The sequence below is a fragment of the Petromyzon marinus genome, chromosome 59 (genome assembly GCF_048934315.1).
Source record: "Petromyzon marinus isolate PM22_M1 ecotype Great Lakes invasive population chromosome 59, UKy_Petmar_22M1.pri1.0, whole genome shotgun sequence".
In the NCBI taxonomy this organism is placed as follows: domain Eukaryota; kingdom Metazoa; phylum Chordata; class Hyperoartia; order Petromyzontiformes; family Petromyzontidae; genus Petromyzon; species Petromyzon marinus.
Window position 1 is genome coordinate 5,873,214 of NC_133725.1, and position 26,874 is coordinate 5,900,087.

The following is a 26,874-nucleotide window of genomic DNA, read 5'->3' on the forward strand; positions in this document are numbered from 1 at the left end:
CCGTGCTGAGTCCGCGCCGCGACCCAACACCCGTGACATATACACTGAGCCGGTCCTGGGCGTCCCTTCGGCCTCCGATGAGTACCCGGCGCGGTGCGTGTAGGGAGACAAAGGCGGCCGTGCGGGCGGGCGGGCGTGGTGCTGGCAGTGCTGGATGAAGCTAAGTGCGGGGGCCTGTAGCAGCACACATTGTTGTTATAAAGGGACCCTAAATAAAAATTTTAAAAAAATTATTAAAACACATTTTTTACTTGCATAGTAAGGTAATTGTATTTTTTCATTTGCTATACAGCCGGATAATACGACAAATCGCTCATCTTAAACACCCAGTCGTTCATAAAAGTTGAAGGCAGAATAGTACTATAGTAATAGAGCAAGTGCAGAATCACTGAACCAGAATCACTGAACCTTGAAAGTGCGGGGCCCGTAGTAGCTACTACTACTACACATGTAGTAGTAGCTACTACACGTGTAGTAGTAGCTGCTACTACACGTGTAGTAGTAGCTACTACTACTACACGAGTAGTAGCTACTACTACTACACGTGTAGTAGCTACTACTACTACACGTGTAGTAGCTACTACTACTACACGTGTAGTAGCTACTACTACTACTACACGTGTAGTAGTAGCTACTACTACTACACGTGTAGTAGTACTACACGTGTAGTAGTAGCTACTACTACTACACGTGTAGTAGTAGCTACTACTACTACACGTGTAGTAGTAGCTACTACTACTACACGTGTAGTAGCTACTACTACTACACGAGTAGTAGCTACTACTACTACACGTGTAGTAGCTACTACTACTACTACACGTATAGTAGCTACTACTACTACACGTGTAGTAGCTACTACTACTACTACACGTGTAGTAGTAGCTACTACTACTACTACACGTGTAGTAGTAGCTACTACTACATGTGTAGTAGTAGTTACTTGTGCGACGAGGATAATCCGGCACTGGGTGCTGGCCACCCCACCCCTCCGTGTGCCGTGCCGGCCTTCATAGGCGCTGCTACGCCTAACAGCGCTTGCCCCAACACTCTGTTAGAGGCTCCACGTTGGGCGACGGGACCTTGCACGGGGGAGCGGTGGCGCAGCGGTTAGCGTGCCGTGCCACGAAACCCGTGGGGGGGGGGGGGGGCGGTCCCGACCGTGACCCCCCTGACCCCCGACCTCCGACCTCCGCAGGCATGGACGCGCCCAAGAACCCCCGCGTGACGGACGCCACGGAGTCGAGCCTGACTCTCGCCTGGGAGGCCCCGGAGGCCAAGGCGGAGCGCTACGTCGTGTCGTACCGCGCCGTCGGCGGGGCGGCCGGCGGGCCGGGCGGGGACGGCGCCGCGGGCCGCTCCGGGGAGCTCACGGTGCCGGGCGCGCAGACGCACGCCGAGCTGAGCGGCCTGCAGGCCGGCACCGAGTACCGCCTCTCGGTGAGGGCGCTCGCGGGGGCGGCGCGCAGCGAGGAGGCCACCACCACGGGGGAGACCGGTGAGCGCGCGCCGGGGAGTACGCACCATGAGTACGCGCCGCGAGTACGCCACGGGAGTATGCACCATGAGTACACGCTGCGAGTACGCCACGGGAGTACGTGTCACGAGTACGCCACGGGAGTACGTGTCACGAGTACGCGACGGGAGTACGTGTCATGAGTAGGTGCCACGAGTACGCGACGGGAGTACGCCACGGGTGTAGGTGCTACGAGTACGTGACGGGAGTATGTGCCACGAGTACGCCACGGGAGTATGTGCCACGAGTACGTGACGGGAGTACGCCACGGGAGTATGTGCCACGAGTACGTGACGGGAGTACGCCACGGGAGTAGGTGCCGCGAGTACGCCACGGGAGTACGTGTCACGAGTACGTGACGGGAGTAGGTGCTACGAGTACGTGACGGGAGTACGCTACGGGAGTAGGTGCCACGAGTACGTGACGGGAGTACGTGTCACGAGTACATGACGGGAGTACGCGCTGCAAGCACTAGAGCGCGTCACGCGTGCTACGCGGCATGTGCTGATGACCCGACCCCCACCCCCCTCCCCGTAGTGCTGGACCCCCCACGGGGCCTGGGCTTCCAGGACGTGACGGAGACCACGGTGGTGGTCACGTGGCTCGCTCCCACGGGGAGGCCCGACGCCTTCAAGATCACCTACGTGCCCGTCGACGGAGGTACGCGCACGCACGCACGCACACACACACACACAACAACAACCGCCATTCACCACTAAGTGGAGGTGATGTGACCATCGGCCTTGCCTGCATCCTTCCACGGATGTTCGTCTTCCGTGGGGGCATAAGTAACCACGACCACCACTCCTCGCCTCCGGTTGATGGGAAGGCGAGGCCAAAGTAGCCTGGGGCTTACAGCTTCCCACGCCTCACCGCCACACTCCCATGCCCCCTTCATTCTTTTGTTCAGAAGAAGAGCCACACCCTGTTGTTTGGCAGTCTACTGCCCCGAGTAGAGGACTGTCCACCCCTCATGGTGGCAGGAGCCAGAGCCGGTCCACCGGACCTCCTGAATGCCACAGAGATCCAGGCGGTACCTGTCCAGCTCCCGACAGAGGAGTGGCAGCCTCTCCTCCACAGTTAGCGTTCGAACATTCCACGTGGCCACCTGTGGTGGTTTTTGTTGTTTCTGGAGGAGCCCCGAGGGTACGGATTCAGTCTCCTGGCTTTGCAAATAGGGTTTGACCAGGAGACGTCATAGACGCCCGTCCTTCCGGGGCCTCCGGCACAAGTTTGGTGGCAGTTAATTGAAGGTGGAGGGGTTACCAGCTGCTTGCACCCATCCAGAGCCCCCATTTGGCCGCTGTGGTGGTTACAAACGCCACGAGGGGAAAGGCCAATCGGAATTGACCCTCCGCCCACAGCACTGCCCACCACAGCGTTGCCGTCCGGTGGTAGGGGGTTGTTTTTACCGCGCACACACGCACGTACGCGCACACACACAGGCACGCACACACACACACACGTACACGCGCGCACGCACGCACGCGCGTGTACACGCACGCACACTCACGTGGGTGGCTGTGGCGGTCGCTGTAGGTGAGCAGGAGGTGGTGAGCGTGCCGGGCGGGGTGAGCGCCGAGACGCTCGTGTCCCTCATCCCCGGCACCGAGTACGAAGTGAGCGTCACCACGGTGCAGGGGGTGCGCGAGAGCGAGCCCATCTCCGGCACCGTCACCACCGGTACGGCACGCGCACGGTCACACGCAACAACCAACACAACAACCATATTCTTGGTTCTTTCGGTAAAGTCACGTGCCTTTACCGAACACAAGACGACAACCAACACAGCAACCGTATTCTTGGTTCTTTCGGTAAAGTCACGTGCCTTTACCAAACACAACCAACACAACAACTATATTCTTGGTTCTTTCGGTAAAGTAACGTGACTTTACCAAACACAACACGACAACAACCAACACAACAACCATATTCTTGGTTCTTTCGGTAAAGTCATGTGCCTTTACCGAACACAACACGACAACCAACACAACAACTATATTCTTGGTTCTTTCGGTAAAGTAATGTGCCTTTACCGAACACAATGCAACAACCAACACAGCAACCATATTCTTGGTTCTTTCGGTAAAGTAACGTGACTTTACCGACCACAACACAACAACCAACACAACAACCATATTCTTGGTTCTTTCGGTAAAGTCACGTGCCTTTACCGAACACAACGCAACAACCAACACAACAACTATATTCTTGGTTCTTTCGGTAAAGTCACGTGCCATTACCGAACACAACGCAACAACCAACACAACAACTATATTCTTGGTTCTTTCGGTAAAGTAACGTGACTTTACCGAACACAACACAACAACCAACACAACAACCATATTCTTGGTTCTTTCGGTAAAGTCACGCGCCTTTACCGAAAGAACCAGGAATATGAATCCCTGCAGTCACGACAGCTTTAAATTAAAGCACAACAACCGCCATTCGCCACTAAGTGGCGGTGACGTCACCACGACGCTTGTGCCAGGTCATGTGCACCTTGAGGCCACACAAAAGACAAAGATCCCCCGTATAGCCTTAACAGACTGTAGGGACAAGTGCTGTTAGCGAGCAGCACCTATGAAGGCCGGATCGGTACACGAGGGGGTGGGTGGCCAGCACCACGCCCGGCCGCCTTTGTCTCCCTAGTGGCGATGTTTTACACACTGCACCAGGTACTCATTTGAGGCTGAGTCGACCTAGGGGAGGCCCGGGACCGGTTCAGATAATCGTCACTGGGTGTTGGCCGTGAGCGGGAATCGAACCCGAGTGGCCAGGTTCATAGCGCAGCGTAGCGCTAACCGCTACACTACCGCTCCCCACAAACACACGCACACACACAGTCACACGGTCACTGCGCTCTCTCTCTCTCTACCCTCTGCTCCGGCTCACCGCCGGCTCACCCCCTGTGCGCCGGGCTCACCGCCGGCTCACCGCCGGCTCCCTCCCCCGTGGCGCGCGCAGAGCTTGACGCTCCGCACAGCCTGGCGGCCGTGGACGTCACCGACTCGACGGCGCTGCTGCGCTGGCAGGCCACGCTGGGGCCCGTCGACAGCTACATCATCGTCTTCGCTCCCCAGGACGGTGAGACGCGGCGCGACACGCACGTGGTTAGACACGCGTGGTTAGACACGCACGGTGAGACATAGCGGGACACGCACGGTGAGACACAGCGGGACACGCATGGTGAGACATAGCGGAACACGCACGGTGAGACATAGCGGGACACGCAATGGTGAGACATAGCGGGACATGCACGTGGTTAGACACAGCGGGACACGCACGTGGTTAGACATAGCGGGACACACACGTGGTTAGACACAGCGGGACACGCACGGTGAGACACGGCGGGACACGCACGGTGAGACACACGTGGTTAGACACGGCGGGACACGCACGCGGTTAGACCACAGCGGGACACGCACGTGGTTAGACACGGCGGGACACGCACGGTGAGACACGGCGGGACACGCACGGTGAGACGCACGTGGTTAGACACGGCGGGACACGCACGCGGTTAGACACGGCGGGAGAACACACGTGGTTAGACACAGCGGGAGAACACGCGTGGTTAGACACAGCGGAGAACACACGTGGTTAGACACGGTGGGACACGCACGCGGTTAGACACGGCGGGAGAACACACGTGGTTAGACACAGCGGGAGAACACACGTGGTTAGACACGGCGGGAGAACACACGTGGTTAGACACAGCGGGAGAACACACGTGGTTAGACACGGCGGGAGAACACACGTGGTTAGACACGGCAGGAGAACACACGTGGTTAGACACAGCGGGAGAACACACGTGATTAGACACGGCGGGAGAACACACGTGGTTAGACACGGCGGGAGAACACACGTGGTTAGACGCGGCGGGAGAACACACGTGGTTAGACACAGCGGGAGAACACACGTGGTTAGACACGGCGGGAGAACACACGTGGTTAGACACAGCGGGAGAACACACGTGGTTAGACACAGCGGGAGAACACACGTGGTTAGACACGGCAGGAGAACACACGTGGTTAGACACAGCGGGAGAACACACGTGGTTAGACACGGCGGGAGAACACACGTGGTTAGACACGGCAGGAGAACACACGTGGTTAGACGCGGCGGGAGAACACACGTGGTTAGACACAGCGGGAGAACACACGTGGTTAGACACAGCGGAGAACACACGTGGTTAGACACGGCAGGAGAACACACGTGGTTAGACGCGGCGGGAGAACACACGTGGTTAGACACAGCGGGAGAACACACGTGGTTAGACACAGCGGGAGAACACACGTGGTTAGACACGGCGGGAGAACACACGTGGTTAGACACGGCGGGAGAACACACGTGGTTAGACACGGCGGGAGAACACACGTGGTTAGACACGCTTCGTTAGACACGGCGGGACCACGGGGTGCTCCGTGCACCGTGGGGGGTGGGGGTGGGTGGGTGGGGGTGCCACAGAGGCTGTGTGGTGCCGCAGGCGAGGACGTGATGAACGAGCTGGCCGGCTCGCTGCACGAGTTCGGGCTCTCTGACCTGCGCCCCATCACGCTCTACAACGGTGCGCCTGCGCGCCGTCAAGGGCGCCCAGCAGAGTCGCGACGCGCACACCTCCTTCACCACGGGTGAGCCGGCACGCACACACAACAACAACAACACAACCGCCATTCGCCCACTAAGTGGCGGTGACGTCACCACGACGCTTGTGCCAGGCTATGTGCACCCTGAGGCCACGTGAAGTGTCGAACGCCCGCTGGCAGGTGGTCACGGGGCAGACCCAGGTGCCACGGGTCGACTGACTGAGATGACTGGCTGATGCACCACCTGTGCCCCCTACTGTGCCAACCTGCTGTGCTTTAGCCACCCGGCGCTCCGCTCGCTGTTGTGAGCGTCGCTCCTCCGCCCTCCGTTGTTGTTGGAGGGCGACTGCCTCCAACTGCCCAGTAGCATCCTTCACGAGCCTCCTCCACAGAGGCCGATCTTGACACCGCTGGTACCAGTCATGGGCAAGTCCACTCAGCTCCACGTCCTCCTGTACCACATCACTCCATCTCTTCTCTAGCCCGTGCCGCGCCCGCTTAGCCCCCTCAATCCGGCCAAACAAAAGCTGTTTCGGCATGCGGTGGCTGGGCATGCGGGCTACATGACCCAGCCATCGCAGCCTTGCCTCCCGGAGGAGCTCACCGATGGGACCCTGCCCAGATCTTTCAAGGATTTGTGAGCTCCTCACACAATCCCAGTCTGGTTAACCCAGGATGGATCGTAGGCAGGCCAGCCTAAATGTTTCTAACCGGCGAAGATGTTCCATTAGGGGGGTCCACGTTTCGCAAGCGTAGAGAAGGGAGGGAATGACCGTGGCCGAGAAGACCTGAAGCTTAGTGCGGAGCGACAGACCAGGTAGCTTCCACACAGCGTTACGCAACCGATGAAAAGATATTGCCGCTCGACTGATTCGGAGTGAGACCTCTGCTGTTAAACTGGAGCCAGTCATAAGCACACTGCCCAGGTATGGGAAACTCTCCACTCTCTCCACAACTGCCCCATCACCGATTGGGAGATGTGGGGGTGGAGTGTCCGATGGTACAAAATACCCAGGCAGGTGCTTAGTTTTGGTGGGGCTGATGGTAAGGCCCCACACTAACACACACACTAACACTAACACACACTAACACACACACACACTAACACACACACACTAACACACACTAACACACACACTAACACACACTAACACACACACTAACACACACACACACACTAACACACACACACTAACACACACACACTAACACACACACTAACACACACACACACTAACACACACACACTAACACACACACACTAACACACACACACTAACACACACACACTAACTAACACACACACACTAACACACACTAACACACACGCGTGGGAACGCGCTAACGAACCGAACGCGCCCCGCCAGGCCCTGGACCCCCCTCGGGACCTGACGGCCACGGAGATCGACACCCAGGGCGCACTCTCACGTGGACCCCGCCAGTCGGCGCCGTCACGGGATACGTCCTCTCCTACCAGGGTCCCGACGGGTCGAGCAGGTGGGGAGCACCGCTCGCTCGCTCAACCGCTCACTCGCTCAACCACTCACTGACTCACTCAACCGCTCGCTCGCTCCCCGCTCACTCGCTCAACCGCTCACCGACTCACTCAACCGCTCGCTCGCTCCACCGCTCACTCGCTCAACCACTCACTGACTCGCTCAACCGCTCGCTCGCTCCACCGCTCACTCGCTCCACCGCTCGCTCGCTCAACCGCTCACTCGCTCAACCACTCACTGGACTCACTCAACCGCTCGCTCGCTCCACCGCTCACTCGCTCAACCACTCACTGACTCGCTCAACCGCTCGCTCGCTCCACCGCTCACTCGCTCAACCACTCACTGACTCACTCAACCGCTCGCTCAACCGCTCGCTGACTCACTCACTGCTTGCTCCACCCGCTCGCTCCACCGCTCACTCGCTCAACCACTCACTGACTCACTCAACCCTCGCTCAACCGCTCGCTGACTCACTCAACTGCTTGCTCCACCACTCACTCGCTCCACCGCTCACTCGCTCAACCACTCACTGACTCACTCAACCGCTCGCTCGCTCCACCGCTCACTCGCTCAACCACTCACTGACTCACTCAACCGCTTGCTCGCTCAACCGCTCACTGACTCACTCAACTGCTTGCTCCACCGCTCACTTGCTCAACCGCTCGCTCGCTCAACGACTCACTGACTCACTCAACCGCTTGCTCACTCAACCGCTCGCTCAACTGCTCACTGACTCACTCAACTGCCTGCTCCACTGCTCACTTGCTCAACCGCTTGCTCGCTGAACCACTCACTCACTCAACCACTCGCTGAACCACTTACTTGCTCAACCGCTCACTCACTCACTCAACCACTCACTCGCTGAACCGCTCACTCACTCGCTCAACCACTCACTCAACCACTCACTCACTCAGTCAACCGCTCACTCACTGAACCACTTACTCGCTCAACCGCTCACTCACTCGTTCAACCGCTCACTCGTTCAACCGCTCAACCACTCACTGATTCAACCGCTCACTCACTGAACCACTTACTCACTCAACCACTCACTTACTCGCTCAACCGCTCACTCACTGAACGACTTACTCGCTCAACCGCTCACTTACTCGCTCAACCGCTCACTCACTGAACCACTTACTTGCTCAACCGCTCACTCACTCGTTCAACCGCTCACTCGTTCAACCGCTCAACCACTCACTCATTCAACCGCTCACTCACTGAACCACTTACTCACTCAACCGCTCACTTACTCGCTCAACCGCTCACTCACTGAACGACTTATTCGCTCAACCGCTCACTTACTCGCTCAACCGCTCACTCACTGAACCAATTACTCGCTCAACCGCTCACTTACTCGCTCAACTGCTCACTCACTGAACCACTTACTTGCTCAACTGCTCAACCACTCACTCAACCGCTCACTCACTCAATAGCTCACTCGACCGCTCACTCAACCACTCATTTGTTCAACCGCTCACCCACTCAACCGCCGCACGACTCTAAGACCCCGCTAAGGTTGATGAGACTGCGAGTAGTGTAATCATCGCCACGGGGGGGGGGGGCGGGGGGGGGCGGACAAAGGCCCGAGGCCTGTCATCCCCCCCGCCCCCCCGAAACGTTCCGCTGAGGCTACACGGGGGACCTTTGCCTGTGCGTGCGCGGCGCGCAGACGGTGGAGGTGGAGGGAGGGGCGTCGACTGCGCGCATCTCCGCGCTGCTGACGAAGACGCGCTACGCGGTGCGCCTGTACGCGGTGCGTGGGACGGTGCGCAGCCTCACCGTGGAGACCGACTTCACCACCGGTGCGTTCGCTGAGACCGCCGGTGCCGCCACCCGCCCGGCCACGACGCGCCGCACGGTCAAACCGCTTAGGCCGGTGCGGCCGCTCGCTCGCTCGCCGTGACGCACGATCGCCGAGACGCACGATCACCGAGCCCCACGATCACCGAGACACCCGATCACCGAGACGCTCGCTCGCCGAGACGCCCGATCACCGAGACGCATGATCACCGAGCCCCACGATCACCGAGACACACGATCACCGAGCCCCACGATCACTGAGCCCCACGATCACCGAGCCCCACGATCACCGAGACACCCGATCACTGAGTTCCACGATCACCGAGACACCCGATCACCGAGACACATGATCACCGAGCCCCACGATCACCGAGCTCCACGATCACCGAGCCCCACGATCACCGAGCTCCACGATCACCGAGACACCTGATCACCGAGATGCCCGATCACCGAGACACCCGATCACCGAGACACCCGATCACCGAGACACACGATCACCGAGCCCACGATCACCGAGCTCCACGATCACCGAGACACCCGATCACCGAGACGCTCGCTTGCCGAGACGCCCGATCACCGAGACGCATGATCACCGAGACACCCGATCACCAAGACGCCCGATCACCGAGACACCCGATCACTGAGCCCCACGATCACCGAGCTCCACGATCACCGAGCCCCACGATCACCGAGACACCCGATCACTGAGCCCACGATCACCGAGACACCCGATCACTGAGACACACGATCACCGAGCCCCACGATCACCGAGCTCCACGATCACCGAGCCCCACGATCACCGAGCTCCACGATCACCGAGCCCCACGATCACCGAGCTCCACGATCACCGAGCCCCACGATCACCGAGCTCCACGATCACCGAGCCCCATGATCACCGAGCCCCACGATCACCGAGACCCACGATCACCGAGACACCCGCTCGCCCTGCGGCGCTGACGGTCGTTGTATGGGAGGCGAGCGGAGCGGCCCGAGTTCAATTGCCGCTCGCGGCCACGGGGCCTTCCCCCCCCTTAGGTCGACTCGGCCTCAAATGAGTACCCGGTGCGACGTGTCAATAAAACATTGCCACGAGGGCGACAAAGGCCGGGCGGGCGGGCGGGCGGGCGGGCGGTGTTGTCCACTCGGCGTCCCTTCGCGGGCGCCCGCCGCTCGCCGCCGGCAGTCTGCCGAGGCTACACCGGCCGGCGCCTTTGTCTCTTGCCTCTGTCTGTCCGGCGAAACCGCAGCCGGACGTCGCCACGCCAACCCGCGCGACTGTGCCGAGGCGCTGCTCGATGGCCAGCGCGCCAGCGGCGTGACCACCGTCTACCTGGCCGGGGACCCCGCACGGCCGCTGCAGGTCTACTGTGACATGGAGACCGACGGCGGCGGATGGATCGTGCGTACCGACACGCTGGAACACACACACACATTGTGTGTGACACACACACACACATGTGTGTGACACACACACACACATTGTGTGTGACACACACACACACGCTGTAACACACACACACACACACTGTAACACACACACGCTGTAACGCACGGCCGCTGCAGGTCTACTGTGACATGGAGACCGACGGCGGCGGATGGATCGTGCGTACCGACACGCTGTAACACGCACACACTCACGCTGTAACACACACACACACGCTGGAACACACACACATTGTGTGTGTGTGTGACACACACACACACACGCTGTAACACACACACATTGTATGTGACACACACACACGCTGTAGGTCTACTGTGACATGGAGACCGACGGGGGCGGATGGATCGTGCGTACCGACACGCTGGAACACACACACACACTCACGCTGTAACACACACACACACATTGTGTGTGACACACACACACATTGTGTGTGACACACACACACATTGTGTGTGACACACACACACATTGTGTGTGACACACACACACATTGTGTGTGACACACACACACATTGTGTGTGACACACACACACACGCCTGTAACACACACACACACGCTGTAATACACACACACGCTGGGACACACACACACGCTGTAACACACACACACACACACACGCTGTAACACACACACATTGTGTGTGACACACACACACACGCTGTAGGTCTACTGTGACATGGAGACCGACGGGGGCGGATGGATCGTGCGTACCGACACGCTGGAACACACACACACACACTGTAACACACACACACACGCTGGAACACACACACATTGTGTGTGACACACACACACACACGCTGTTACACACACGCTGTAACACACACGCACACGCTGGAACACACACACATTGTGTGTGACACACACACACACACGCTGTAACACACACACGCTGTAACACACACACGCTGTAGGTCTACTGTGACATGGAGACCGACGGGGGCGGATGGATCGTGCGTACCGACACACACGATCACACACATTGTGTGTAACACACACACACACACGCTGTAACACACACACACACACATTGTGTGTGACAAACACACACACGCTGTAACACATGCTGTAACACACACACGCTGTAACACATGCTGTAACACACACGCTGTAACACACACACACAACAACAACAACAACCGCCATTCGCCACTAAGTGGCGGTGACGTCACCACGACGCTTGTGCCAGGCTATGTGCACCCTGAGGCCACGTGAAGTGTCGAACGCCCGCTGGCAGGAGGTCACGGGGCAGACCCAGGTGCCACGGGTCGACTGACTGAGATGACTGGCTGATGCACCACCTGTGCCCCCTACTGTGCCAACCTGCTGTGCTTTAGCCACCCGGCGCTCCGCTCGCTGTTGTGAGCGTCGCTCCTCCGCCCTCCGTTGTTGTTGGAGGGCGACTGCCTCCAACTGCCCAGTAGCATCCTTCACGAGCCTCCTCCACAGAGGCCGATCTTGACACCGCTGGTACCAGTCATCGGCAAGTCCACTCAGCTCCACGTCCTCCTGTACCACATCACTCCATCTCTTCTCTAGCCCGTGCCGCGCCCGCTTAGCCCCCTCAATCCGGCCAAACAAAAGCTGTTTCGGCATGCGGTGGCTGGGCATGCGGGCTACATGACCCAGCCATCGCAGCCTTGCCTGCCGGAGGAGCTCACCGATGGGACCCTGCCCAGATCTTTCAAGGATTTGTGAGCTCCTCACACAATCCAGTCTGGTTAAACCCAGGATGGATCGTAGGCAGGTCAGCCTAAATGTTTCTAACCGGCGAAGATGTTCCATTAGGGGGGTCCACGTTTCGCAAGCGTAGAGAAGGGAGGGAATGACCGTGGCCGAGAAGACCTGAAGCTTAGTGCGGAGCGACAGACCAGGTAGCTTCCACACAGCGTTACGCAACCGATGAAAAGATATTGCCGCTCGACTGATTCGGAGTGAGACCTCTGCTGTTAAACTGGAGCCAGTCATAAGCACACTGCCCAGGTATGGGAAACTCTCCACTCTCTCCACAACTGCCCCATCACCGATTGGGAGTTGTGGGGGTGGAGTGTCCGATGGTACAAAATACCCAGGCAGGTGCTTAGTTTTGGTGGGGCTGATGGTAAGGCCCACCTCTTAGTGGCACGCTCCAGTCTCAGCAGCAGCGTCTCCAACTCCTCCTCTGACTGAGCAGCTATTACCAAGTCATCAGCATACATAACGTGGTTGAGCAATAGGGAGCCATCCCTTGACCGCACCCGGGCATCGATTAGCCTCCCATTATATCTGTACCATATGGAGATTCCCCCGGTACAGCTATTGAAGGCTTCACGAACTACGTGGTCAAAATAGATGTTAAATAATGTGGGAGCCAGAGGACATCCCTGTCGCACCCCAAGGTGTACAGGGAATGGCTCTGACTCCCGGCCACGTAGTTTTACCCGGCCCGCTCACCATCATGAAGGTCCTTAATGATCGTGAGCAGAGGGTCAGGTACTCCAAAAGCACGAAGAACGACCCAGAGCCCAGGCCTACTGATGGTATCATAGGCCTTGACCAGGTCAATACACACACACACGCTGTAACACACACGCACACGCTGTAACACACACACACACACACGCTGTAACACACACACACGCTGTAACACACACGCACACACCGCCGCTGTGCTGTGTGTGCGTGCCGTGGGGAGCAGGTGCTGCAGAGGAGACAGAACGGCAAGACCAACTTCATGCGTGGGTGGAAGGAGTACGAGAAGGGATTCGGGGAACTCACGGACGAGTTCTGGTTCGGTACGCGGGGGGGGGAGGGGCATGGGGTGGGACGGGGGGTGAGGGTTGGGGAGGGAGGGTTGGGGGGTGGAGTGGTGGGGCGAGGAGTGTAACGGGGGGGGGGGGGTGGGGGGTGGTGTAGAGATGGACAGAATGTGTGGATGGGGAGAGGGAGTGACGTGTGGACTGGGTGGTGAGTGATCCCCTCAATCATGCTGCCTCCTCCCTCCTCCTCCTCCCTCTCCTCCCCCCTCCTCCTCCCTCTCCTCCCCCCTCTTCTTCCTCCCTCTCCTCCCCCCTCCTCCTCCCCCCTCCTCCTCCTCCCTCCTCCTCCCCCCCTCCTCCCTCTCCCCTCCTCCTCCCCCTCCTCCCTTCTCCTCCCTCCTCCTCCCCCCTCCTCCCTCTCCCCCTCCTCCTCCCCCTCCCCCCTCCTCCTCCCCCCTCCTCCTCCTCCCTCCTCCTCCCCCCTCCTCCCCCCTCCTCCTCCTCCCTCTCCTCCCCCCTCCTCCTCCCCCCTCCCCCCCCCTCCCCCCCCCTCCTCCCCCCCTCCCCCCCCCTGCAGGGCTGCGTGACGTGCACGCGCTGACGTCCCAGGGCCGCTACGAGCTACGCGTGGACCTGCGCAGCGGCTCTGAGGCCGTCTTCGCCACCTACGACAGCTTCTCCGTGGGCGAGCCGGGAGGCCTCTACAAGATCCGCGTGGGACAGTACGCCGGCACAGCCGGTGAGGCCCGCGGCCGCTGTGGTGCACGCACAGCGGGCCCCCCCCCCCTCCACCCCGTGTCTGTGCCCCCCTCTCTCCCCCTCGTGTCTGTGTCCTGACCCCCCCCCCCCCCCCCCGCTGTGTCCGCCCCGGCCAGGCGACTCCATGACGTACCACCAGGGCCGCCCCTTCTCGACGCACGACCGTGACAACGACATCGCCATCACCAACTGCGCCGTCTCCTACAAGGGCGCCTGGTGGTACAAGAATTGCCACCGCGCCAACCTCACGGGCGCTACGGTGACAACAGTCACAGCCAGGTGCCCGCTACATCCCCACCGCCTCCAACTGCACCGCCACCACCGCCGCCGCCACCACCGCTGCCACCACACCCCCACCACCACCACCGACACCACCACCTCCAACCACACCGCCACCACCGCCGCCACCACCTCCAACTACACCGCCACCACCGCCGCCACCACCTCCAACTACACCGCCACACCACCGCTGCCACCTCCGCTGCAACCACACCCCCACCACCGACACCACCACCTCCAACCACACCGCCACCACCGCTCCCACCACACCCCCACCACCACTGCCTCCACAACCTCCATCACACCCCCCTCCACAACCTCCAACCACACCGTCACCACCACCACCTTCAACCACACCGTCACCACCACCACCACCTTCAACCACACCGTCACCACCACCACCTTCAACCACCCCATCACCACCACCACCACCTTCAACCACACCGTCACCACCACCACCACCACACTGCCAGCAAAGTCAAAGAACGAAGACCCCCCCCCCCCGTATAGCCTGTAACAGACTGTAGGGGCAAGTGCTGTTAGTGAGTAGCACCTATGAAGGCCGGCACGGCCTGCATAGGTGGCCAACACCACGCTTACACACCGCACCAGGTACAATACCCGTTTAAGGCCGAGTCGACCTAGGGGAGGTTCAGGACCGATTCGGATAACCGCCACTGGCGATGACCGCCGAGCGGGAATCGAACCCAGGTCGCCGTCTTCGCAGCGATGATCCACTGCTCAGCTGCTGCTTGACCACCTGGATGTTCTTTCTGCATTAAAGAAGAACCACCAATACACCCTAACAGCACACCACAATGTCACCGCCACCACAGTCACCACACCCCAACACCATCACCGCACCTCACCACCACGCCATAACCACACTGCCACCACACCACGAACGCCGCAGGTCGACTCAGCCTCAAATGAGTTACCTGGTGCGGTGTGGAGCAGTAAACATCGCCACTGGGGGGAGACAAAGGCGGCCGGGCGTGGTGCTGACCACCCACCCCCTCGTGTGCCGTGCCGGCCTTCACAGGTGGCGCTCGCTTAACAGCACTTGCCCCGACAGTCTGTTACAGGCTACACGGGGGATCTTTGTCTTTGTGTGTAGGTGCTCGCTAACAGCACTTGCCCCGACAGTCTGTTAAGGCTACACGGGGGATCTTTATCTTTGTGTGTAGGTGCTCGCTAACAGCACTTGCCCCCCGACAGGCTGTTAAGTCTACACGGGGGATCTTTGTCTTTGTGTGTACGGTGGGGAGCGGTGGTGTAGCGGTTAGCGCCACGCTGCACTACCAACCCGGCGACCCGAGTTCGATTCCCGCTCACGGCCACCGTCGGTGGCGATTATCTGAATCGGTCCTGGGCCTCTCCTAGGTCGACTCAGCCGCAAATGAGTACCTGGTACGGTGTGTAAACATCGCCACGAGGGAGACAAAGGCGGCCGGGAGTGGTGCTTGCCACCCACCCCCTCGTGTGCCGTGCCGGCCTTCATAGGTGCTCGGGAATGGCACTTGGCCCAACATTCTGTTACAGGCTACACGGGGGACCTTTGTATGGCAGCAGGCAGACGTGGTCACTCACGCGTGTATTTGTGTGTGTGCGCGTGCGCGCGCGTGTGTGTGCACGTGTGTGCGTGTGTGCGTGTACACGTGTGTGTGTGTGCGTGTGTGCGTGTACACGTGTGTGCGTGTACACGTGTGTGTGTGTACACGTGTGTGCGTGTACACGTGTGTGTGTGTACACGTGTGTGTGTGTACACGTGTGTGTGTGTGCACGTGTGTGTGTGTGTGCACGTGTGTGTGTGTGTGCACGTGTGTGTGCGTGTGCACGTGTGTGTGTGTGCGTGTGCGCGTGTCTCAGGGTGTGAACTGGTACCACTGGAAGGGCCACGAGCACTCGGTGGACTTTGCGGAGATGAAGGTTCGGCCTCACGACTTCAAACTCTCGCTCAATCGAGTGCAGCGCTCGGGGGGGGCTCAGTGAGCCCCCCACGGCTTTCTCGCCTACCGGGAACCCATCGCCCCCCCCCCACCCCCTCCCCCCCCCCCAGTACGAGAGATTCACGTCCTCTTTAAATAATAATGACAATAATGATATTGATGGTGATGATGATGGCGGCGATACGGGCAGGGGGTGAGGAGCTGTTAACGCCACTGGCGGTGTTCCACAGCGGCACAAGGTCCTCATCGCGAGGGGACGCGCAGAGGGCCCTGGTCCAAGGTGGGGGGGGGGTTGGGGGGGGGCATCTCTCACGGCCTGCAGACCTTGGGCCCACGGGTTTGGCCCCCGCGGCGACACCCAACAAATCGAAGGAGCCACGGTTAATCGTTGGTTTCTGTCCAAGGGGGTTTTAGATCATTTGGTGGGTACAATGTATTTTTTTTATTTTATTTACTTTACCCACAGCCCCTCCACCACCCCGGGCGACAGAGCAGATCAGATCTAAGTCCGGTCACGGTTTGGGTTCTCCAGCGGAATAAAAAAAATAAAAATAAACGCTCTCGAAGCACGGGCAAAATGATTTTGTTGGAACGGCGCTCCGCGCCGGAGACGCCTGCACCCGGCGTCGTCAGCTGTCGACAAAAATAAACCTGACCGCTCTCGTGAATCTATTTTTATAATTACCGGTCGATCAGATTATGTCCTCCGATCGCCAAATGCAAAATACCGTCGGGTATATTGAGTCACGACGCAGCCGGCACGGTGGCTCATATTAGCGTAGCACCGACAATGGCTCGATTTTTTGCGACTCACTCTTTTTAAACAAATTCATTTCACCAGGTTGCAAGGCCCACCGAGCTATGTGCGCTCTTTTTTTTTTTACAGAAGTGAGAGCTGGCCACCGATGATATCTCAACAAAGCGGCCTGTCCGTCATCGCGTGTAAATGTACGGCAGCTGGCGGATACTATAAACGCGTGACGTAGATTCTAAATGTGGAGGGTAAAATCCACAAACCTCCTGCATACCAGGCGAGGTGATTAACATCTCGACCTAACCCAAACCCACAAACCTCCTGCGTACCAGGCGAGGTGATTAACATCTCGCCCTAACCCAAACCCACAAACCTCCTGCATACCAAGGGGAGGTGATTAACATCTAGACCTAACCCAAACCCACAAACCTCCTGCATACCAGACGAGGTGATTAACATCTCGCCCTAACCCAAACCCACAAACCTCCTGCATACTAAGGGGAGGTGATTAACATCTAGACCTAACCCAAACACCCAAACCTCCTGCATACCAGGCGAGGTGAATAACATCTCGACCTAACCAAAACCCACAAACCTCCTGCGTACCAGGCGAGGTGATTAACATCTCGCCACCGGTTGCGAACCTAACGAAATCACGAACCGTGACCGTGAATTAAATTAAATGGGAGGCAGCGTTGGGGTTGGAGGGGGTTGGAGGGGGTTGGAGGGGGTTGGAGGGGGTTGGAGGGGGTTGGAGGGGGTTGGAGGGGGTTGGAGGGTCAGGCTCGCTCCACAGCTTCCACCGCGTCGCTGACGCCCCAAGGCGCGTTCCGTCTTCCCGCCTGGGTCTCGCAGCGTCTGCCGTCCGCCCGATCGTCTTTTTACGCGACTCGGCCCGTTCGGTGCCCCCCCCCCCCGCCACGGTTCAGCGAGTGCCCCCCCCCCCCGCCCCCCCCCCCCCATGCAAGACGTTTGCGTCAAAGGAAGATCAATCTCCTAGAAATCCCGCACTCGGGGTGCTCCCGTTGGCGGCCGGGGAGGCCGATCCCGCAGGCCGAGACCGGAGGACCAGGGCTGTGCGCATTGCTGCGGGCGGTGGGGAGAGTGACCACGTGGGTCACGGGATGGCAGCGCGTCTGTGGCGTGTCTCCGCTCGAGGTGTCTCCTCCGTCCCTCGTCCTTCCTCCTCGTCCTCGTCCTCCTCCTCCTCATCCTCGTCCTCCTCCTCGTCCTCCTCGTCCTCCTCCTCGTCCTCCTCCTCCTCGTCCTCCTCATCCTCCTCCTCGTCCTCCTCCTCGTCCTCCTCCTCCTCGTCCTCCTCCTCCTCGTCCTCCTCCTCCTCGTCCTCCTCCTCGTCCTCCTCCTCTCCGAGCTGGACTCGCGTCACTCACCCTTCTCCCATCATCGTCCCGTTCAGAGGCCGCGGTCCGCCCACCACCACCACCGTTGGTTATGTGTATCTCCCCACCCCCCCCCCCCTTGTATCCATACGTATTGTGGTTCATTGCTAATCTTATACTTGTAAGGGTGTGTTCACGTTTTGCGTTCTCTCGTTAGTTAGCGAGTGTATTTCCCTTCGTTACCGGCTTGTTGTAGCGTGTGACGTAGAGTAGTCGGTAAGCATGGGGGGAGGTGGAGGGGGGGGTTTCGATTGTGTCGGCACGTGGCACGTGGCACGCGGCACGCGGCACGTGGCACGCGGCATGCGCGTGGCCGTCGGGTGCTCACCAAGGGCTCGGGACGCTTGAGCGCGTGCCGGGTTCACCCGGTTCGCCAGGTTTGCCGGGTTCGTCGGGTTCACCGGGTTCACCGGGTTCATCGGGTTCACCGGGTTGGCCGGGTTCGCCGGGTTCGCCCGGTTCGCCCGGTTCGCCGGGTTTGCCGGGTTCACGGGGTTCACCGGGTTCGCCGGGTTTGCCTGATTCGCCCGGTTGGCCGGGTTCACCGGGTTCGCCGGGTTCGCCGGGTTCGCCCGGTTTGCCGGGTTCACGGGGTTCACCGGGTTCACTGGGGTCGCCCGGTTTGCCGGGTTCGCCTGGTTCGCCGGGTTCGCCGGGGTCGCCCGGTTTTGCCGGGTCATCCACGCAAGCCGAGCCGATTTCATTGAACCGGGCAACGTTGCTCACGACGGAGACGCAGCCCCGGCAAACGTGGAAATCGTTGCAGGGCCAACCACGTGCTCCCCCCCCCCGCCCCCGCCCCCTCGGGAAATTTGGACAGACAAACGTTGCCACGTTTACCGAGATGGGGGCCTGGGGGGGGGGGGGGGGGGCAGTCTCAGGTGCAAGTGCGAGACTAAACGAATATTTTGATTTAAAGCTTTCGTGACTGCAGTAATTCATATTCTTAGCTCTTTCGGTAAAGTCACGTTGAAGGGAAACAATAAAATAATAAAATATATATAAAACAATAAAAAATTCTCACTACGTTTCGACCATAACACAAACGGTCGAAACGTCGTGAGAATTTTTATTGTTATATATATATTATTATTTTATTGTTTCCCTTCAACGTGACTTTACCGAAAGAGCTAAGAACGTAAACGAATATTCTTTAGTTGTTAGCAGGCAAGTGCCCACTGAGCTACGTAGCTCTCTATTGGAAGAGACCTCCGTGGCCCACTTGGCATCATCACCGCGTGGAAATTCATGGCAGATAAATACTCTAAACCGGCAGCGCGGAGGGGTGGGAGGGGGGGGGCCGGGGGCCCACCCAACAATTGACGCGAGCCAAAACGAACCAAGTGCAGCGATGGCACGGCTACAATCCTCCACAGCGGCTTAACAACAACAACAAAAACAACAACAACAACAACAACAAAAGCCGCTTCACTCCCAACGGCCGCTTGCCGCAGTGCCCACTCCCCGGTTCGCCGGGGGGAGCCAGGCGGGCGACGCGGGAGAGGCAGCTGCCGGGTGGCTTCCGGCGGTCATCGAGGGAGGGCCACACGGCAGGGCCCCGTGGCCGGGATGGCAGCGCCAGAGCACGTGGTGGGCCCTCGGCGGGGACGGGAGGGCTTCGGAGGCCGGGGACGTTCCCACCAGACAGCCCGACTACGCCCGTCGTAGTCCCGACTTTTTATTTTTTTTGATATATATAAAGCAGAGGCTGGAGAAAAATCAAAGAAACTAAAGAGGGTTTTTATTTTATTTTTTACACTTGAAATGGCGGGGGGGGGGGCGCTGCCGGTTTCTGGAGTGTAAGAATGGCGATTCTTGCGTAGAAAACACGTAGACGCAAGGTCCAGTGCGGTGTGTTATTGTCTTTAATGAGGGAAGCCAAAGAAGTGTACATACGTTACTGCATGGACCGCTGTGACGCTTCAAGCTGCCTCTGCTGGGCTACACCCCCATGGGCTAGAGCCAGGGACACCCCTACTAGAACCAGGGACACCCCCACTAGAGCCAGCGACACCCCCACTAGAACCAGAGACACCCCAACTAGAACCAGAGACACCCCCACTAGAACCAGAGACACCCCCTCTAGAACCAGGGACACCCCCACTAGAACCAGGGACACCCCCACTAGAACCAGGGACACCCCCACTAGAACCCGGGACACCCCCACTAGAACCAGAGACACCCCCACTAGAACGAGGGACACCCCCACTAGAACCAGGGACATCCCCCACTAGAACCAGGGACACCCCCACTAGAACCAGGGACACCCCCACTAGAACCCGGGACACCCCCACTAGAACCCGGGACACCCCCACTAGAATCAGAGACACCCCCACTAGAACCAGAGACACCCCCACTAGAATCAGAGACACCCCCACTAGAACCAGAGACACCCCCACTAGAACCAGGGACACCCCCCAAAGAACCAGGGACACCCCCACTAGAACCAGAGACACCCCCACTAGAACCAGAGACACCCCCACTAGAACCAGGGACACCCCCACTAGAACCAGGGACACCCCCACTAGAACCAGGGACACCCCAACTAGAACCAGGGACACCCCCACTAGAACCAGGGACACCCCCACTAGAACCAGGGACACCACCACTAGAACCAGGGACACCCCCACTAGAGCCAGGGGGTGGGCCACCCCCACTAGAACCAGGGATATCCCCACTAGAACCAGGGACACCCCCACTAGAATCAGGGACACCCCCACTATAACCAGAGACACCCCCACTAGAACCAGGGACACCCCCACTAGAACCAGAGACACCCCCACTAGAACCAGGGACACCCCCGCTAGAACCAGGGACACCCCCGCTAGAACCAGGGACACCCCCACTAGAACCAGGGACACCCCCACTAGAACCAGGGAGACCCCCACTAGATCCAGGGACACCCCCACTAGAACCAGGGACACTCCCACTAGAACCAGAGACACCCCCACTAGAACCAGAGACACCCCCACTAGAACCAGGGACACCCCCACTAGAACCAGGGACACTTCCACTAGAACCAGAGACACCCCCACTAGAACCAGAGACACCCCCACTAGAACCAGAGACACCCCCACTAGAACCAGGAACACCCCCACCACTAGAACCAGGGGGTGGGCCACCCCCGCTAGAACCAGGGAAACCCCCACTAGAACCAGAGACACCCCCACTAGAACCAGGGACACCCCCGCTAGAACCAGGGACACCCCCACTAGAACCAGGGACACCCCCACTAGAACCAGGGACACCCCCGCTAGAACCAGGGACACCCCCACTAGAACCAGAGACACCCCCACTAGAACCAGGGACACCCCCACTAGAACCAGGGACACCCCCACTAGAACCAGGGACACCCCCACTAGAACCAGAGACACTCCCAACTAGAACCAGAGACACTCCCAACTAGAACCAGAGACACCCCCACTAGAACCAGAGACACCCCCACTAGAACCAGGGACACCCCCGCTAGAACCAGGGACACCCCCACTAGAACCAGGGACACCCCCACTAGAACCAGGGCCACCCCCACTAGAACCAGGGACACCCCCACTAGAACCAGGGACACCCCCACTAGAACCAGAGACACCCCCACTAGAACCAGAGACACTCCCACTAGAACCAGGGACACCCCCACTAGAACCAGGGACACCCCCGCTAGAACCAGGGACACCCCCGCTAGAACCAGGGACACCCCCACTAGAACCAGGGACACCCCCACTAGAACCAGGGACACCCCCACTAGAACCAGGGACACCCCCACTAGAACCAGGGACACCCCCACTAGAACCAGGGACACCCCCACTAGAACCAGGGACACCCCCACTAGAACCAGGGACACCCCCATTAGAACCAGGGACACCCCCACTAGAACCAGGGACACCCCCACTAGAACCAGGGACACCCCCACTAGAACCAGGGACACCCCCACTAGAACCAGGGACACCCCCACTAGAACAAGGGGGTGGGCCACCCCCGCTAGAACCAGGGACACCCCCACTAGAACCAGGGACACCCCCACTAGAACCAGGGACACCCCCACTAGAACCAGGGACACCCCCACTAGAACCAGGGACACCCCCACTAGAACCAGGGAGACCCACCACTAGAACCAGGGACACCCCCACCACTAGAACCAGGGACACCCCCACTAGAACCAGGGACACCCCCACTAGAACCAGGGACACCCCCACTAGAACCAGGGACACCCCCACTAGACAACAGCCGGCCAGCACGTCCACGCGTCGAGTCTCACTGCTTTACATGTCTCGTGTACACGTTCACCTAAACCCCCAACTGCTTTGCTGCTGGCCACGCGCGTCCCCAATGCTGTTTGCCGCTGCTGCTGCTGCTGGGACCGGGCCATAGCTGGCGCCCAGCGGTAGCGGTGCCCGGAGGGTGAAGCCGCGAGTGCGAAGGGCGGCAAACGCCCTCGTGGCTCCGTCTATAGCGGTGAAGATTCGGGGCCCCTTGCAGGACCACCACCACCACCACCCCCCCCGCCACCGTCTTCTCTCTTTTGAATTTTGTTATCGAATGCAAATATTTAAAACAATGTCATAATAAACGTCCATTGGTATTTTTCACGGTTGCAACGTTGTATTTTTCTGCCCCCTCCCCCACCACCCCCCCCCCCCCCCCACTTCGTCTTCTTCTCCTCCGTGCCGCGCGATTTCGAAACGCACAGCGCGGGCGGCCTGGAGGCAACGCGCGGTCCATCACGAGGGGGCCCGGGCAGCAATCGTCGCCGGCCAGGGCCGTATTATCCAATAGGCCACAGTCGGCACTGTGCGTAGGGCCAACTCACTCACCCAGCCACCCACTCACTCACCCACTCACTCACCCAGCCACTCACTCACCCAGCCACTCACTCACCCAGCCACTCACTCACTCACCCACTCACTCACCCAGCCACTCACTCACCCACTCACCCAGCCACCCACTCACTCACCCACTCACTCACCCAGCCACCCACTCACTCACCCAGCCACCCACTCACCCAGCCACTCACTCACCCAGCCACCCACTCACTCACTCAGCCACCCACTCACTCACCCAGCCACTCACTCACCCAGCCACTCACTCACCCAGCCACTCACTCACCCAGCCACCCACTCACTCACCCAGCCACCCACTCACTCACCCAGCCACCCACTCACTCACCCAGCCACTCACTCACCCAGCCACCCACTCACTCACCCACCCACTCACTCACCCACCAGGGTCGTATTATTAACTCTCTCGCCTGGAGGTCGTGGGTTCCATCTCGACCCTGAGGCCTGCTGTATATTTGGAGTTTGCGGTGTCTCTCTGCCCATGGTCGCGTGAATTTTTCTCCGGTTCTTCGGTTTTCTCCCCCTCCACATTTAGAATAAACAACATCACAACGCGTTCAGAGTCTTTGGCAGCTGCTATAAATTTCCACAAGACAAGCCACTCCGTCGAGATATCGTATTATCCAATAGGCCACAGTCGGCACTGTGCGTAGGGCCAACTCACTCACCCAGCCACCCACTCACTCACCCACTCACTCACCCAGCCACTCACTCACCCAGCCACTCACTCACCCAGCCACTCACTCACTCACCCACTCACTCACCCAGCCACTCACTCACCCACTCACCCAGCCACCCACTCACTCACCCACTCACTCACCCAGCCACCCACTCACTCACCCAGCCACCCACTCACCCAGCCACTCACTCACCCAGCCACCCACTCACTCACTCAGCCACCCACTCACTCACCCAGCCACTCACTCACCCAGCCACTCACTCACCCAGCCACTCACTCACCCAGCCACCCACTCACTCACCCAGCCACCCACTCACTCACCCAGCCACCCACTCACTCACCCAGCCACTCACTCACCCAGCCACCCACTCACTCACCCACCAGGGTCGTATTATTAACTCTCTCGCCTGGAGGTCGTGGGTTCCATCTCGACCCTGAGGCCTGCTGTATATTTGGAGTTTGCGGTGTCTCTCTGCCCATGGTCGCGTGAATTTTTCTCCGGTTCTTCGGTTTTCTCCCCCTCCACATTTAGAATAAACAACATCACAACGCGTTCAGAGTCTTTGGCAGCTGCTATAAATTTCCACAAGACAAGCCACTCCGTCGAGATATCATTTGTGATGGCCAGGTAAGTGGGCCTTACCTGGTCAAATAAAAAATAAATGTTCATCGTTCAATAGTTTATAGATTTGAGTGAAACAGTTCGCTCTAACCAATTGCAATCGTGCAAGTACGCCCAACAAGGATTGGTCTAATATGAGAATTGGTTTAACCCTTTCTGGCAACACTACAGGCGACGTTAAGATGTTAAAACACCAAACAGAAACCTTTTTCAAGCAATAATGTCTGCATTAACCACATGTACTTGTGGTGTACATGCAAACAAAACAAAATAAAACATGCTCTGGTAGTGCATGATGTTGCATTGCCTTTGAAACCGATTGGTCCACACCAGAGGCGGCTTTCTTTAGAGCCTCGTCTCATAGAGCGTTAGGCCAGAGGACAACGCCAAAAGGCGAACAGCACAACGACAATGCCACTATCAGGAACATTGAGAGCTCGGGGTGAGCGGCTACATCAAGGGACCTCCCTTGCCAGCATCAAAATATAAAGAAGCTGTTTAACCCTTTCTGGCAATAAAAAAAACAGTTGTGTTAAGATGTTAAACCACCAAACTGTAACTTTGAGATTGATCTACAGGCTTAAAATCAACACGTTGATCAGGGATGGTGTAGGCCTAGTTACTGGGTCACTATTTCGATTTAGAGCTTTCGTGACTGCAGGGATTCATCTTCTTGGTTCGTTCGGTAAAGTCACCACGTAGAAGGGAAATAATAAAATAAGAAAAATATAAAACACTATTTGGCTTGAGCTTGATTTGATGTTGCCAACCCCGGTTGCCCACTAGGGGGCAACTAGAACCAGAATCGCTCGGATTTGGGGCAATGCTTTTTTTATTTTTACACAGTGGGGCATGCTGAGCCGAGCCATTGGGCGGACGACGATCGCTTTTTTAAATTGCCTCGAGGATTAATGGCCTTAGCAGGGATGCCACATGTCCAGGCCCTGTTGACAATTCCCCAACTGGTCCGCGTTTCGTTAGACCCAACGTCGTTTCTGTGGAACCCGGGGTACGCATTCGGATGGCTGCAAGTGGGCCTACACTGACATCTGGTGGAATTGTGCAGAAGGGTAGGTACAGCGGTGCACGAAACTGGCACGGCTTTGGATATGGGGACCTTACAAGGCCAACCGGAGAAACCATTTATATCAGGGGTTTTATCTGCGCCGTTAGGAAACTGGCTTGCGGGCCAGCAGGTGGACCGCGGCGACTCACAACGGTGGTCAGTGCCAGCCTGCATTCACTAGTCAAGTCGCTTTACAGAGTGTACCCCAACTCCTGTATCCTACTCTACACACAACGCACACCAGTCCCGGCGATTTACAGAGTGTACCCCAACTCCTGTATCCTACTCTACACGCACACACAAGTCGATTTACAGAGTGCACCCAAACTCCTGTATCATACTCTACACGCACACACAAGTCGATTTACAGAGTGTACCTCAACTCCTGCATCCTACTCTACACGCACACACAAGTCGATTAACAGAGTGTACCCCAACTCCTGTATCCTACTCTACACACAACGTACACAAGTCAAGTCGATTAACAGTGTACTCCAACTCCTGTATCTTACTCTACACACAACGCACACACAAGTCGATTTACAGAGTGTACCCCAACTCCTGTATCCTACTCTACACACAACGCACACACAAATCGATTTACAGAGTGTACCCCAACTCCTGTATCCTACTCTACACGCACACACAACGCACACAAGTCCCGGCGATTAACAGAGTGTACCCCAACTCCTGTATCCTACTCTACACGCACACACAAGTCGATTTACAGAGTGTACCCCAACTCCTGTATCTTACTCTACACACAACGCACACACAAGTCGATTAACAGAGTGTACCCCAACGCCTGTATCCTACTCCACGCACACACAAGTCGATTTACAGTGTACCTCAACTCCTGTATCATACTCTACACACACACAAGTCGATTAACAGAGTGTACCCCAACTCCTGCATCCTACTCTACACGCACACACAACGCACACCAGTCCCGG

The 26,874-nt window shown here is 58.2% G+C and overlaps 1 protein-coding gene across 1 annotated transcript in view; it reads left to right on the plus strand.

Annotated features, from left to right (window-relative positions):
- Positions 1 to 17,236, plus strand: part of LOC116955381 (tenascin-R-like) — a 98,571-nt gene extending 81,335 nt beyond the window's left edge. Inside the window, 16 exon segments of the mRNA XM_076052941.1 lie at positions 1,196 to 1,495; positions 2,051 to 2,173; positions 3,053 to 3,196; positions 4,481 to 4,600; positions 6,000 to 6,076; positions 6,078 to 6,152; positions 7,467 to 7,518; positions 7,521 to 7,786; positions 9,111 to 9,126; positions 9,224 to 9,397; positions 10,643 to 10,794; positions 13,521 to 13,617; positions 14,159 to 14,320; positions 14,457 to 14,585; positions 14,588 to 14,619; positions 16,489 to 17,236. Coding sequence (XP_075909056.1) covers positions 1,196 to 1,495; positions 2,051 to 2,173; positions 3,053 to 3,196; positions 4,481 to 4,600; positions 6,000 to 6,076; positions 6,078 to 6,152; positions 7,467 to 7,518; positions 7,521 to 7,786; positions 9,111 to 9,126; positions 9,224 to 9,397; positions 10,643 to 10,794; positions 13,521 to 13,617; positions 14,159 to 14,320; positions 14,457 to 14,585; positions 14,588 to 14,619; positions 16,489 to 16,611 — 2,042 coding nt within the window. The 3' untranslated portion in view covers positions 16,612 to 17,236.
- Positions 17,237 to 26,874: the final 9,638 nt, after the last annotated feature.